Source organism: Silene latifolia, chromosome 9 (assembly GCF_048544455.1).
Source record: "Silene latifolia isolate original U9 population chromosome 9, ASM4854445v1, whole genome shotgun sequence".
Classification (NCBI taxonomy): domain Eukaryota; kingdom Viridiplantae; phylum Streptophyta; class Magnoliopsida; order Caryophyllales; family Caryophyllaceae; genus Silene; species Silene latifolia.
This window is the reverse complement of record NC_133534.1, coordinates 107604884-107621584: the sequence shown is the minus strand read 5'-3', so window position 1 is coordinate 107621584 and position 16701 is coordinate 107604884. Positions and strand designations below refer to the sequence as shown.

The following is a 16701-nucleotide window of genomic DNA, read 5'->3' as shown; positions in this document are numbered from 1 at the left end:
CCGGAACACCTCAAATGAACGGTGTGTCCGAACGGAGAAATCGAACACTACTTGATATGGTTCGATCCATGATGAGTCACACGGTTTTACCTGATTCATTGTGGGGTTATGCTCTTATGTCGGCCGCTCTAATACTTAACCGAAGTCCGTCTAAAGTCATTGACAAGACTCCATATGAACTATGGAAGGGAACGGTCCCCAACTTGTCCTTTATACGGGTTTGGGGCTGCGAGGCTTATGTCAAATGGAGACACGAGGATAAGCTCGGCCCGCGATCGGTCAAGACATACTTTATAGGTTATCCTAAAGGAACACGTGGTCATTACTTCTATTCGCCAACCGAACAACGCGTTTTTGTTGCGGCTAGTGCGACATTCTTAGAGAAGGAATTTCTCGAGAATGCAAAGAGTGATAGAACCTTCGACCTGTCGGAGATTCTAGAACCAAACACCGAGCAACCATTGGAGGAACCAATTCCTTCAATCCCGGCTGCGGTGAATATTCCTGAGGAACCTAGGAGGTCGGGTAGAGTCTCTATTCCTCCGGACAGATACATTGGTATGGTCGAGGAACATGACATAGATGACGTTCTACTCTTAACGAGTAGTGAACCCGCAACCTATAAAGGTGCCATGACAAGTTCTGACTCAAAGCTATGGCTTGAGGCCATGCAATCCGAGATGGACTCCATGTATGAGAACAACGTGTGGGATCTTGTTGACTTACCTGCTAAGGTTCGTCCCCTTCAATGCAAATGGCTTTACAAGATAAAGCATTCTGTGGAAGGTCAGCAAGATATCTACAAAGCACGACTAGTTGCTAAGGGTTTCACCCAAGTGCCAGGTTTGCACTACGATGAGATTTTTGCACCCGTAGTCATGCTGCGTTCCATTCGGATTATCTTAGCGATTGCCGCTTTTCATGACTATGAAATTTGGCAAATGGACGTGAAAACCGCCTTCTTAAACGGCTTTTTGGAGGAAGAGTTGTACATGGTACAACCCGAAGGTTTCATTGATCCTGAACATCCTAAGAAAGTATGCAAACTTAAGCGTTCCATTTATGGACTTAAGCAAGCATCAAGGAGTTGGAATCATCGCTTCGACCAAGTGATAAAAGACAATGGATTCACTCGATCTGTCGAGGAACCATGTCTATATATCAAGTCGAGTGGGAGCAAGATTGTCTTCCTAATATTGTATGTTGACGACATACTCCTGATTGGGAATGACATACCTCTCTTAACTTCGGTGAAAGTATGGTTGAAGAACCATTTCCAGATGAAAGATCTGGGAGAGGCACAGAGAATTCTAGGCATCCGTATCTATCGAGATAGACCACGACGGATGTTATCTCTCGATCGAGTCTTACATAGACAAAGTCCTAGAGAGATTCAAAGATGACTAACTCCAAGAAGGGGTTTCTTCCTATGGCTCCAGGGGTGCATTTGAGCAAGTCTCGGGCACCCGAGACACCGGAAGAGAAAGAGCGCATGACACGGATTCCTTATGCTTCGGCTATAGGATCAATCATGTATGCCATGATATGCACACGTCCGGACGTGGCATATGCATTGAGTATGACAAGTCGATTCCAACGAAGAACCAGGTGAACCACATTGGTTGGCTGTCAAGAACATTCTTAAGTACCTCCGGAGGACTAAAGATTGGGCATTGACTTATGGAGGCTCTCAAAAGCTATGCGCAACCGGTAACGCAGATGCTAGCTTCCAAACGGATCGAGATGACTCGAAATCTCAGTCTGGATTCGTTTTTACTCTTAATGGCGCTGCAACAGATCACCGGAAGAGTTCAAACAAATCATTTACAGATTCTACGACTGAGTTCGAGTACTATGCCGCGTCTGAAGCAACAAAGGAAGCGATATGGATGCGTCAATTCTTACATGGGCTCTCTGTAGTGCCTAGTTCGAATGACCCGATCACCATCTATTGCGACAATAGTGGTGCCATCTTCCAAGCTAAGGAGCCAAAGTCTAGCAACAAATCTAGACATGTACAACGGAAAGCTCATCTAATCCGGGATTACGTGGAGCAAAAGGAAGTAGTGATAGAAAAGATTGCTACAGATGATAACATAGCAGATCCTCTCACTAAAGCATTACGACAAGATAAGCATGAAGGGCACGTAAATTCCATGGGAATCAAACGTGTTCCTGAGTTGTAGTACTCTTTTATGGATCAGATTCATTCTCCTTTGTACTCTATACGACATCATCGTTTTGATATTTTTATATATATATATATTTTGTTTTTCATGTGGAATTGTACGACAATTTTGAACACCACAAAGTGAACTGAACAAACATCATATCTTGTTAGTCCTTAATTGCCCACATGAGCTGATAACTCGGCAATTATTCTACGTGACGTTGGTTGATGGTGGGTTCAACGAGCCATAAGTCAACAGGTTGACGACCAATCACGAGGCGATTTATACGGATATTTCGTAGGACACAATTGTGACATCGACGTGGAGTCCTAAATGTTTTATAACTTTCGTTGCCCGGTCGTGGATAGGACTTCCATGGTGATCCTAAGAGTCGATTCTTAGACTATCGACTGTCTCTTGAGACTACGGCAGATTTTGGGTGACTTTGGTTTCTTTCTCACGGTCATCCGTAACAGGGGCCAAGTAGATTTTTTCTGGGTCATTTCATGCCGTGCTTAGATCGGAAGGAGTCGAGTTGAAGGAAATATTCAGCCTTTATCGTACTCGATATTTCTCGGGGCCACTCGAGGAGTCAGAATCGAAATGCATGGCCATGCTCGGATACGGATTCGTTTTATCGGTTAAGTTACTCTCTAGTCGGGGAAACCACTCTAGATCGAGATCGATTGTAAAATACGACCTTTGTGGATCCAGATCTGCAAATTGTTTTACATTGAGTGGGAGAGATTTTAAATGAATATGAGAATCGGTTATCGCACATACACTTGTTCGGACAAGTGGGAGTTTGTTGGAGCTTGTGTCCTCCGGTTAGTGCGGATAACGTCATTGCACATACACTTGTACGGACAAGTGGGAGCTTGTTGGGGTTGGTGTCCTTAACAATTAGTGCAAGGACTTATAAACCTCTAAAAGGATCAAAGGGCATACTTTTGGTATTATTATCGGTTGATCCACGTTTATCAATAACGGTTGGCTTGCTAGATAAGTTTGACGTTATTGTCATACGGATGGCGGTGATCAACTGGTCCCTAAAAGTCACACCTATAGGATACGTTCGAGAGATGTGACAAGATGAAAATACTTGTCATATAGATGCCAAAAATTGACTAACCAGTTAGTCCGAGTTATTTGACTAAGTAATTAGTCAAATATGTGATGTTGAGATATTATATTTAATACGGATTAAATATCATGGGCTAAGGCGAATTAACCGGTTAATTCGTAAAATTAAATATACGTGATTTATATTTAATTAAATGTATATTAAAATAATTATACAATACTGTTTTTGTCGGACACGTATTAATAATTCACTAACCCGAATTATTAGCGATGCCTTAATTTCCGATAACCGATAACGATTTATAATCGGACCACGTCATATACACTTAGCGAGTGATGGACCGGACCGCGAGTTTAAGTGAAGAGAAATTGAAAAGCCCATACGGGCTCCTCTCACTCGGTTTGGCCGAGAATCACCAAGACAAAAGGAGAGTTTTCTCCTCTTGTCTAACCTAATTCATTCTCGCTAAATTTTTAGGGTTTCGAAGAGCATTCTTCTCTGTAGAAACCGAGATCTCACATCTCAAGCAAACTCACATCAGTTCTCCCTATATTGCAAGGCAATCGGAGAACACTGTTCTAGCACAAGGGCATATCTCGGACAAAGTCTTGGGTGTAACAATTAGGAGGAAATCGCATTGATTTACTTCTTTCTTTACGCCGCAATTTTAAAGGACCCGAGGTTATTTCTATACATTAATCATTTCATTGTGTTTATCGTTTTATGACTATAAATTGCATGTTTAAATTTACGTTATAGTCCTGCATTTAAAGGGTAGTATACGGATATTAACCCACAATGCTAACTCTTCCGTGTGTTCAGCAGGTAAAGTTTTGAGAACACCAACTATCTGACGGAACTCTGACCATACGTTGCACAAATGACTGTTATCAGACGTAGCCATATATGAATCGTCAATGACATTCCCATTCGAATCAAGCATGGAAGTAAAACAACAGGTTACTGTTTATCATGGTGACAATGTTACTATAAGAAATTATGGTTACAATGTTATCAGAAAAACAATTACTTTGTAACAAGTCAAAATCACATCCTTTGTTATAATGTTTTCGAATCAAACATGTTCGCTGCGTGTGTGTTATTTAGCCAACGATCTACAATGTACTTGCTTGGTATTCGCCCAATTCCTTTGCCCTTGTACACCCACAGAATATGCCTGCAGAGTAATCCAATTCTTTCGAACAGTTTACACTCGCATACTGCATCTGTGCTTCTAAGGTCCAACCTCACCTTGAAAATTCTGTCTGTCTCAGCATCGATTACATGAATTATACGCACATGCTCCTCCTTCTCAAAGTCATCAACACCACATGAATCGGCAGCCATTACTTCTTCTTGAAACACCTTGAACACAGCATGTGTGTATATAATAGCGCCATGCTTTTCTATAGGTAATTCTGTCTTAAGCTCGGGGAATAAGTGGTCATTTGTTATAATCATCGCACCTTCATGTATAGCGCTGCTGGTCTATAGCAGATTTGGAACCTGGTTTTAATGCAACAAGGATTCGGCAACAAATTATTTATGTAACAATGAAACAATGGTACTTTAAACATACACTCGTTCCCGGTCATCGTAAGGAATGAAAAAGAGTTGTTTACCTCATCCAAAATTCGACCAGTGTACCAAAGTGATTCTCATAGCGCTTGAAAAACGAATTTGTACTTTCGATCGTTTTGTGTTGTTCTTAATATGCAGCCCAAGGCAAGGTCACGATGGTAGGCAGGAATCCAATGGTGTCTGTCGTCGAACATTGTAGTCAACCAATCATTATCTTCCAGCTCGAAATCTGAAATAACCTTCTGCCACTTCTCTTCGAACTCCGACGGCTCCATATCAGGGTCCCAAACAATAGCGTTGAAGCGAGCAAGGAAGTCCGTGTCTCTGCAGAGTGCTGAACCAACTTTGTCTGTGATCTTTTGTGTAATATGCCACATACAATAAGGATGCCTAGCGTGTTTAAAACGAAGGGAAAGCCTGTTGTATGCCGGTCATAATGAAACAAAGAAGTCGAACGTGATATTGACCAGTGATAGGGAAAGAGCAAGTGAGTAAATTTAAGTAAGTCTCATTACGAGAACATTGTCACACTATTACCTTCTTTATGCCAGGACATTGATCCGTGATCATGAACTGCAGCTCTTTTTGTCCCATGGCAGTCAAGAAATGCTGAAAGGTCCATTGGAAGGAGATGTCATCCTCGTGTAACAGGAGACAACCGGCAAACAACACCGACTTTCGGTGGTGATTAACACCTGTGAATGGTGTAAAAACCATATCATACTTATTGGTTTCGTAAGTAGGGTCGAAGCTCACAGCATCCCCAAAGAATGAGTAGTTTCTAATACATGTAGCATCAGCCCAAAAGAACTTTGTTAGACGGTTTTGCGGATCAACATCATAGGCGAAGTAAAACTGGGGTTGGGTCGCTTTGAGTTTCTCGAGTCGATCGATGAAAAGGTCAGCATCTCGTAACCCAATGTAGCACTTGATATCTCTTTGAAAGTTCTTAAAATCAATCAATGTAGCACCGATATTTTCATACCCATTGACAAGTTCCTTAACCTGTCTAAAGGTCAATCCAAATACCCAATATTCAACTTGGAGTTGTCCAAGATAAGCGTCTTCGGGAACATATCAAGGGATCGTGAAATCTTATCGAGATCTCTTTACAGACAGAGGTGAGACGATGATTGTGGACTTGAAAACTCGTCAATCATAGCCGAGCCATCAAGGCCATGTAGAAGGGTAAATCGACGTACGCTCGGCATCCATTCTTGTGATTTTAACTCGCCGTAATCGAACTAGTCGTGGACGAACCATCACCCATATTCTCATCATCCTTGGCTCGGGGGGACGCTGTTTTTGGTTTAGATTCCCTGAACCCTTGACGGTTGCAGACTACGAATTTTTGGTGTGCAACACCACCTCGTAGTGTTTTTGTACTGTGCTTCCGAGGGGTAAATCCACATGCCCGAGCATAAACCTCGTAGAACTTGATTCCAGCCTCAAGGGAGGCGAAAACTGCACCAATGGTAGGTCTAAACTTGTGCTCAACCACACGCATCCAGCGCTCACCTCCATTAGGCGTGTGAGATAGAACAAGCTGATTATTTGGTTAAGGATTGGGTTGCTCTTGGACAATTGGCGTAGAATGGGGTTGAGTGACAAGATTTGAGTCTCAATACAAAAAAAGGAAAATACGAGTATTAGTGACCTGAAATACAACGGTGGTATTACAAAGAGTAACATTGTTACAGTAATACTAGTACTATGACAATGTAGTGACATAAGGATGGACGGGAGAACAGGAAATATGCGAAGAGGCTGGACTACAATTTAGAACAAGAAACTAAAGTACATTGAAGTAACATTGATATTGTGTTACAGTAACATTGATATTGTAACAAGCTGAGCCTGTAAGCATTGACAGCAGAACAGGAATACACAGACAGGGGAACAGGAATATACAAGACAGGAAAAGAGGTCAAATATAATGAAATTTGACCTAAATTGAACGAGAAAATCAACAAATACAAGGATATTTGACCTAATATTTAAGACAAAAGTAACTACGAGTATAATCAAAGGAAAGGAGACCGTAAATTGAAGTAGAAGTGAACGGATTTCATTAAAATTGAAGCAAACAGAAAATCGATTAACCTAAAAAACTGAAAAGCAACAGAATAAAGACAAATTAATCAAAATTGACGGAATGTGACAATAAAGCAAATCACGATTGTAAGCGAAAGCGAGAGAAAACGCAAATATGAAAATTCGATAGGAAAAACAACAAATACAAGGAGATTACACCTAATATTTAAGAGAAAAGCAAATACGAGAATAATCAAAGGAAAGGAGACCGTCAAATTGAAGTAGAAGTGAACGGATGTCATTAAAATTGAAGCAAACATAAAATCGATTAATCTAAAAAACTGAAAAGCAACGGAATAATGAAATTACAATAGCGAATGATCAGCGACATAGAATCCAGATGAAATCGCGAAAACGAAAACTAAAAACGAAAGGATTACGGAAATTACCTGTTTGCATGTTAATGTCGGTAGAATCTGCATCCATTGTAGCAACGAGAACTTGGAAAACACACGAATTTGATTGATTTGTGAATGAATTGATAAAAGCGAGTAAAAAACAAAGAACCTAGGGTTTGTTTGCTTGATTCGAGAGGATTATTTTCGACTTAGAGAGAGAGAGAGAGAGATAGAGAAAGCGAGGGAAAGAGACGGAGGAGAGAGAAAGTGAAACCGAATTATGAGAGGCGGTTTTGAATTCTTAGCTTTTATACGTTTGTTATAATTTAGATTTAATCTCACCGTTGATTAGGAGTAGATCTAATGGATGAGATTAAAATGCTAGACTCACCTAAGATACCTAGACTCACTTGATGCAATTTCTATATATATATATATATATATATATATATATATATATATATATATATATACATATATATATATACATATATATATATATACATATATATATATATACATATATATATATATACATATATATATATATATAGGGTCGGGTCAAAGTGCGAACTAAAGTACGGTGCGAAAATGCATTTAACTAATTTAAAAAAGCCAAAACCAAACTCCTCGCATATTCCCTCTCCCTTATTCTTTATGTTTTATTCATACCCCAGCTAAATTTTCATCTCCCCCATCCACCACCGCCCGTCGTAGCCTTCCAGTCGACATCAGTAGACGGTGTTATCCTTCGTCGGCCACGCAGACCAAGTCAGCAAGCCGCTGCTCTTCTATTGTCGCTTCGATTTCAAGTAACCAAGTTATGGATTTTCCAACTTCTATTAATTGCAGTTTTCGTCTCTAAATTAGCCATTGGATCGATTGGTACAAAAAGAAAACTGGCGAAAAACATTGCTGCATTTCTGTTTCAAGTAAGGTCTTCTAATTTGGGATTAATTTTAATTTCTTGCATTATTTTGTTAAATTGATAAGAATTGGGGGTTTTCTTTATTTGTTTTGAATGATTCAATCAAGCTATATATCAAGTTATGGTATATTGTATAAAGCAAATTTATCAAGAAAGAATTCAACTTTGTTACTTAGATTTTTGAAGCCTACTTGTAATGGGACCCTTAGAGATGTGATTAATGTTGTACATTCAACTGGGTTTATTAGACATGAGGAAACGTGCGATTAATTGTGAGAAAACTCGGGATGATTTTAAGAGTGTATTGACATGGATTTATGGCGCTTCAAAATTGCAGCTATCTATTTTTATTGCTTGCATTTCACTTGTTGGTCAAAATCCATGGTTCAAGCAAGGGCAATACCTCAACTTTTTCATTTATGTAAATTAAAAACGATAATTAGCTTTTTGCTAAAATATCATGTGTATCTAGCAAGCTACAGGTCTGTATCTAAGGTGCTAAATATGTGTAACTAACAAGTTAAAAGTATGTAACTAGTAATTTAAAGAAGAGTATCTAACTAGTTAAAGGTATGTATCTAGTAATTTAAAAGAGTATATCTAGGAACTTAAAGGTATGTATCTTGTAACTTAAAGGAGTGTATCTAACTAACTTAAACGAGTGTATCTAACTAGATAAAGGTATGTATCGAGTAATTTAAAGGAGTGTATCTAGAAACTTAAAAGAATGTATCTAGTAATTTGGAGAAGTGTATCTAGCTACTTAAAGGAATGTATTTAGTAACTTAAAGGAGTGTATCTATCTAGCTAAAGGTATGTATCAAGTAACTTAGATATCTATCAACTTAGAGAAACTTATCTAGTAATTGAAAGTAGTGTATCTAGTTAGCTAAAGATATTTAACTAGTAATTTAAAGAACTGTACATAGCAACTTAAATAGATCAAAGGAGGAGGCCGGATATCCTAGATTTAAAAAATTATGACTATTAGTTAAATGGGAACATTTAGAATATGAACAATACGGAGTACAATACTATTAAAATAAAGTTGACTACATCTAATCACTTCGACGTATAATCTGGCAAGTCTAGTCAACTTTGGGACGATGCTAATAACACCACACCACTTTCTCTCCACTCTCTCCTTATCCCAACCCACCCCTTTTTTGAGAGATCAATTTATATAAGTGCGCTTTTGGTGAAGCCTTTCATTGAACTTTGATTGTACTGGTTGTTTGGTGGCCTTCTCTTTTGCTTTCATTGCTTTGTTTACTTATAGTCTCTTAATTTATTTGTTGATAGTCGTTATAGTGTGTTCTTCTTCTCTTGTATATGATAAATGGTTATTTTCGCACTTTGTTGTAGAATATTGTCAATTTTAACACATGTATATGAACATAAATTTAGTGGCAATTCACAAACTAATGACAGTGTCATTGTTTTCAGCTCGTCATGGCAAAGTAGCATACCACCAAATACAGACCAGGTCAGCTGATGAACCAATGGCTATATTCTACAAATGTTTGAACTACAGCTGCGGACATCAATGGTGTGAAGATTAGTTTCGCTTAATCATTTGTCACTGTCAGCATTTATCCATATTAAACTTAATGGTAGGCTTATGATATTGGCGAGTTCTTACCTAACTATGTGTGGCATACTGGCACACCCTAATATGTTGTCGTATTGGCCTTCAAAAGCTTGTTAAATAGGCGCAGATGTGGTGTCTGTGCCTGGATTCATTTCAGGACTAATTTATGAATGAGGTGTTCAGTTAGATTTAAAGTGAGAGTGAATGGGTCTGTGGCTGTCTGAAAGATTTTAAATTTTAAAGCAGAGGGAAATCAAGTTATTGTACGTCCTACCACTTACATTCTCTTATGAGATAGGCAGGGAGACATCCTTGTTAGTACGGAGAAATTCGCTCCCCAGTCACGGGGCTTAGCCTCAGGCGTCTGCTCAATTGACGGGAGATATTCGTCCGCTCCAAGTTATTTCATCCAATTTGTATTAACTTCAAGCTTTAATTATACTCCATACTAATTCCACTTTTATTCATTTCTAATTATACTGCATATACTTGTTCAACTCTGGTTAACGACGACTTACATCGGTCATCGACAAAAAATTAATAAACGGAAGACTAAATCTTGCTGTTCTTGTTGACAACTCCTCCTATGTTACTATGTCCTAATCTGATTTTTAAATATTATGATATAAAGCCAAGTTACAAAAATATATCACCAACTTTCATTTGAGTAGTTCATTTATTTTCTAACTTCATTCCTTCATTATGTTCTTCATTCCTCCTATGTTACTATGTCCTAATCTGATTTTTAAATATTATGATAAAGGAGTGTATCTAGCTTGCCTAAGATGCGTATCTAACAAGGTAAAGAAGTGCGTCTAGCAAGGTAAAGGACTGTATCTAGCTTGGCAGAGTTGTGTATCTATCAAGGTAAAAGAGTGTATCTAGCTTGTCAAATGAGTGTATCTAGCAAGGTAAAAAAGTGTATCTAGCTTGTTAAAGATGTATCTAGCTTGTCAAAGATGTGTATCTAACAAGGTAAATAAGTGTATCTAGCTTGTCAAAGAAGTGTATCTAACAAGGCAAAAAGAGTGTATCTAGTTTGTTAAATATGCGTATTTAACAAGGTAAAAGAGTGTATCTAGCAAGGTAAATTGGTCAATTGGGTCGGGTTTAGATCGGGCCATCTTAGGCATGTTATACATTTCGTTTCGGGTTAATTTCGGATGTGCTTTTGTTGGCACATTTTTTGAGTTCAAATTATTTTTGGCTGGGTTAGAAGTACAACAGGAAAATAATGCAGAAGTTTGACTGATAAATTGGGAAGTAATATTTGAGCATGGGCGAGGAAATCACCTTCTTAGCTTTGAAGGAAGATATGTAGTGTAGATTTGAAGAAAGATGGATTGCATAAATAGAAAATGGCAGGAGACCTATGTGAGTTATTCCCTTGCGGCTGCCTACTGGTTGTAAGCAGCGCATTGGAGATCGGCATAAGGTGCAAGATGGACAAGGCATAATTTTATCGCAACAACAGATTGTTTTATTAATTCCCGACAAACGACTTCGACACCCCTCATTTTACCAAAAAAACTACTTTTGAAGAAATAATCACATTAATTTAACTGCCAATACACAGCCATAAACAATAACATCCGCAATACGCTCAGGACAAGCATCTACCCACACACAAGTAGTGCAATCAGGGAATGGGCTAACCGATGTGCAGCTACGATGCTACGTTGCCACTACGATTAACAAAATTAAAACTTGAACAATCAAACACTTCAGCTAACATAAAGATCTCGCAAACTACATTTCCGAAATAGTTGGCTGGTACGTCATGGTTTTGTAAGAGGTAGTGATAAGTTGTACCAAATTCGACCCCAAGATTGCAGCTCGAATACCCAACTGAATCGCCATTCTTACTCCAAACACTGCTGCATTTACCTTCGCAATATCAAGCGCCCATCCATACTTCAGTTGTTGCACTCTAGCACGTCTAACGTTCCCCATATGATCACGAATAACAGCCATATGTTCCCTTTGCTAAATTTGGTTGACTCCCATGACAGATGTACTCCCTCCCATCCAGACAAAAACCGAACAAATAGCAAAGCTTTACCCTAGTAAACCATGCTCAAGAGTGTCTTTGTACTGAAAAGGTATCTCCATCCAGGCAGAAAGAGGGAACTCCGTCTGCTTTCTTCAGATATCAGCCTTCTTTGACATTAATTCAGTGAAATTCACAAACTAGCCACGGAAAATAGTTTAGATTAGTACTGCATATGAGATAAATAAAAGCATAATCATTTGATCAGTTAATTACCTGAAAGTTATCGAAAGCACTAGAAGGAAAATTATCATCGAACTCTTTCATCATATCCCATGGGCCATCTCCTACACCAACCAGCACTATAGACAGGGATATCCACTGCAATTTAACACGACGGACATACAGTTCAGGAACGTAAAATATGACAATAGACCACAATCTCTGTAGTGTGTCAGTGAACGTGTGTGTGCGAAAGGGAGAGATTGAGCATACAATTAATCTGTAGGGGAGGGTGTTTACCTTGCTTGAACAATTGCCTTGACCGAATTCTGTTCTTGAGGACTGAGGTGGCCCGGAATTATGTCGACACCCCTTGTGACCTGATGTGATACATGAGGACTTATTAATGCAATTTTGTAGCTTATCACAATAATAGTCTAAATTTCTAGACTAAGCAAATGGCATGCTCCGAATTTCTCCCGAACATGAATTTAGGCCTATCAGGAGATTCTGGACACACTACTATGAAACGGTCTAGATACACATGTTAGTATCTCAGATACACATATCAATACTCTCGGATATACAAATTGATTTGTGTATCTAGAGTGTTGGTATATGTATCTGGGAGTATTGATATGTGTATCTAGGGTCATATATTTTGCAAGATTAAAAATGTCACCTTGTTAATGGTATCTAATGAAAGGCTTACCTACTAAGAATACTTCACCTTGTTAATAAGATACATTTCAAGACTAAAAATGTCAGCTCTAAGATAACTCAAAAGTCCTCATCCACGTGAACAACAATGCCCAAGACCTCGAGGGGTTCCGCAAACTACCCCTACCCATGATGATAATATAACAGAGAGATCTAAATCAATGTATAGTTTCTACCAAATGATAATCCACTAAAACTAAAGAAGTACTAGTAATATATACATGATAAAAGCACCAATAACATGAACATGAAAGATGAAACATGTTCAATCAAACACTAAAGAGAAGTCATTGTATTCATTCGGCAAAACGCAATAGAGCTCGAAATACCATCACATTTTTTCAGTCTTTACAAAGACTAGGAGACAGACCTAAAAGAGTACCTCGAAATTCAACTCCACACATGACATTATTGGAAAGGGACAATCAATATTGGTGATGAAGTCGGATAATGGCCAAGTAAGACAACAAAACAACAATGAACATCTAACGTTAAAAAATCGCTCCAACTAATAAAAATCGCTAAATAATAAAAATCGCTAATTGAAAAGAATCGTATTAAGAAAAGACCAGACATACACAATTTAAACATGGAATAGTCAAAGCTACAGTTCGCAAAAAAAACAGTACAATTAGCAGTAGAATTGTAAGAAAGTTTAAACTTGTGAATAAATTGGAGACGTTACATCAAGAACCGCAGTAGACGAATGATAGGCGAGCAAATGCGAAGTTATTCGACGCCATTTTGAGTGGAATGAGGCCGGAATGAAATTAGGGTTAGAATTCTTCAAATTTGGAGGAAATTAAGAAATGATGGAAGTAATTAACGAAAACAATGAAAATTAGTACGAATTATAAGCTTACATGACGAAGAATCTCCTAAATTTGATCAAAATTATAGGATTGATGTGATGAATTTGAGCGAAACACGATCGAAAGTGTGATTTTCTGCGAAATAGTTAGATTGAGATCCCGCTGCCGGATAGCCGTCGTCATCGGAGAACGGTCGTCATCGGAGAGCGGTGCATGTCAGTGATGAGTGGTGTTAGTGAGAGTGAGAGTGTGTCGGGTGGATTTGGGGATTTTGTTTGAGAGGAAAAGGGGAGGAGAGTTGTAATGTATAGGGTTTTGTTTGTTTTGTTTGTGTCTTTAATGTTGGCCGTTGATTATGTTCATCCAATGGTCTGTGTTAATTCGTAAGTTCGCACCGAACTTTAGGTTCGCACAGGATCCTATTTCTATATATATATATGAGGCAAGATCCGGTGAGTTTGCCACTTTTCGTGCGTTACCCCCGCATATATAAACAATTGATGTAACAAATATACATGCTCACACAAAACAATATGTCGCACTTCCTCTCTACTTTGTTCTCCTTTCTCTCTCTTTACAAACAAAAAACATCAAAAAAATCAATCAAAATCTTCCAGATTCATCAATTCTTCGCAATGTTTTTTGTAATTTCAATCGTCTACACCAAATTCATTCACAAATCTAAATATTTTAATTGATACGATCAATTTTTCCTCCAATTAATGATGAAATTTCGAAAAAAACCCTAATATATCAAATCAAATCTGATTTTTGTGTTTAATTTTCCGTGAATTGCAGTAAAAGCAGGATGAGAATAACAAACACTCGTCAGATTTCTGTCTTTTTGCGATTTCATGATTAATAATATTAGTAAAGAGCAAATTCAACAGAAAATTTGTTGATTACAACAAATTCTGATAATTTTTCATTATTTTTGGTAATTTGCAGGTTGAATGATGACGTTGAACAGGGATAATTGATGCTCCATGGAATAATTGACGTCGTGTAATAGAATAATTGATGTTTTATGATAGAATAATTACAGTACTATAATAAAATAACTTGTTTATTTAGAATAATGTTCTCTGGTGTGTATAGTTATTTTAATGTAAAAACTCGGTTATTGTAATGTAGGAACTCGGTTATTGTAATGTAAAAACTCTAGTATTTGTAGTTGATGTATTGTAGAAACTCAGTTATTGTAATGAAGAAACGTGGTTATTTAATAGTTATTCAAATGCAAAAACTAAGTTATTGTAAATTGGAAACCCAGTTATTGTAATGTACGAACTCAATTATTGTAATGTATAAACTCAGTTATTGTAATGTAGAAACTATGGTATTTGTTGTTATTGTAATGTAGAAACTCGGTTATTGTAATGAATAAAGTCATTTATTCTATATGTTATTCAGTTATTCACTCGTTAGTTGTTTAAAGTCAGTTTAGTTATTTTACAGTCCATTTATTTTGCAATCCATTTACTTAGCTTCTTGGGTGTTCTGTTAAGTTATGTTCTAGTTTTTGGTGATTTATAGGTTGAATCACGATAGACACGGATAATTGACATTTAATGGAAAAATTGATGTATATACTTGGTCATTTGTTGTTAATTTTTATCTTGTTTAATTGAATAACTCATTTATTGTAATGTAGAAACTCTGTTATTGTAATGTAGTAAACTCGGTTATTTTAATGTAGAAACTCTGGTATTTGTAGTTATTACAATGTAGAAACTCAGTTATTGTAATGTAGAAACTCAGTTATTGTAATGTAAAATTTTGATATTTGTAGTTATTGTAATGTAGAAACTCTTGTTGTTGTTTTCGCGTTTCTTCCACCAGTATTTCTTCCCGGCGAGAACCATGTCTTGTCTATTGATGGGGGATGATAAAAGAGAGATGAAGATGAATTGGAATCTGAATTTGACAGAAGAAACACTTATTTACAACATAAAAATAGAGTAATTACATCAGAGTCGTATAATAATTGCCTTAAATTATTACAATAATCGTGATTGAACAATTGTTGACAGCGGGCCGCCCACGGGGGCGCTTGGTGAAGGTCGAAAACAAGCGTTTGCATTTTGTATGGAGTCGCCACCAATTTTTATGGGAAATTGGAACCGTTCGAATACCTCGTGTCATGTCAAGACACAAAGTAGTGACATGAACACTAAGCAATCGTTACCCTTAGCATTCTATGTCTAGAATGACTCTCGTGGATGCCAATGAACACGAGTGCTCACGGAGATCTGGAGTAAGGGGTGAGGGTACGTATTAGGAAGCTCTTTTGATCGAACACCTAATCCCGCCCGCCTCTATAGCAGCCTCTACTAATGATTAGGGAAGTTATTCGTACTTGATATATCGTCGGCTATATGCATGCAATGCAACATCCATAGATTAATCCTAACATGTGAGAATTAATACTAAGTCGGTGAACAATTAATTTAGCATACAATTGGGTCGAAGTTGGATTTAATGTTGATTTACATGTGAAGGCATACAAGCAATAAAAGAAATACAATGATTATAAATTACAATAATGAAAATTACAATAATTACAACGGAATAGGCGATTTATGTCGAAAATACCTTCAAAACGGATAATTTGGGGAAAAAGAAATAAAAGAAGGAATTACGAACAGAACAGAAGTGATAATACGGTTAATAGTTAATTAATATGTAAGCTAATTAAACTAAGTCAAGGCAGAAACGGAGTTCAGGGACAGAAATCATCCTGAACAGTAGAAAAGAAGATCGTGCCCTCGGAAGAGGCGCAACGATTCTTTGCGTCATTCAAGGGTGAGTTCTGGCGTGAGCGAATCGCAAATCGTTAATGTCGATTGGTAAATTTAATGATTGATTGATAATATTTACTCGGATGAAAGTGATTAACAGGTTAATTACATGTGAATGATGGTCATAAAAGCGATAAACATGGATAGGACGAACCGGAAACGGATTATTCACATGAAATTATGATGAAAGCGAAGAACATTAATGAGTCCTCTATCGAAATAAGTCAATTAAGCTAAATACGACGGATATACAACGAATATGCGACGAACATGCGAATAAACAGATTAAACTATATCAATGACGAATTCCAGAAACTCAATATGAACAAATTGAATCTCTAAAATCCGGGTTTGAATTTAATGACGAAA

The 16701-nt window shown here is 37.6% G+C and overlaps 1 protein-coding gene and 1 long non-coding RNA gene across 2 annotated transcripts; both read right to left on the bottom strand.

Annotated features, from left to right (window-relative positions):
• Window positions 1-4314: 4314 nt before the first annotated feature.
• On the bottom strand, window positions 4315-7356 carry LOC141601447 (protein FAR1-RELATED SEQUENCE 2-like). The gene is made up of 6 exons (XM_074421733.1): window positions 7320-7356; window positions 6638-6693; window positions 6097-6382; window positions 5374-5900; window positions 5076-5192; window positions 4315-4743 (listed from the first exon to the last, which is right to left on the bottom strand). The coding sequence occupies exons 1-6, from the start codon at window positions 7354-7356 to the stop codon at window positions 4315-4317; spliced, it is 1452 nt and encodes a 483-aa protein (XP_074277834.1).
• Window positions 7357-11657: 4301 nt separating this feature from the next.
• On the bottom strand, window positions 11658-12622 carry LOC141598236 (uncharacterized). Its single transcript, XR_012523357.1, has 3 exons — window positions 12300-12622; window positions 12054-12158; window positions 11658-11977 (listed from the first exon to the last, which is right to left on the bottom strand). It is a non-coding gene; the product is annotated as an uncharacterized LOC141598236 (long non-coding RNA).
• Window positions 12623-16701: the final 4079 nt, after the last annotated feature.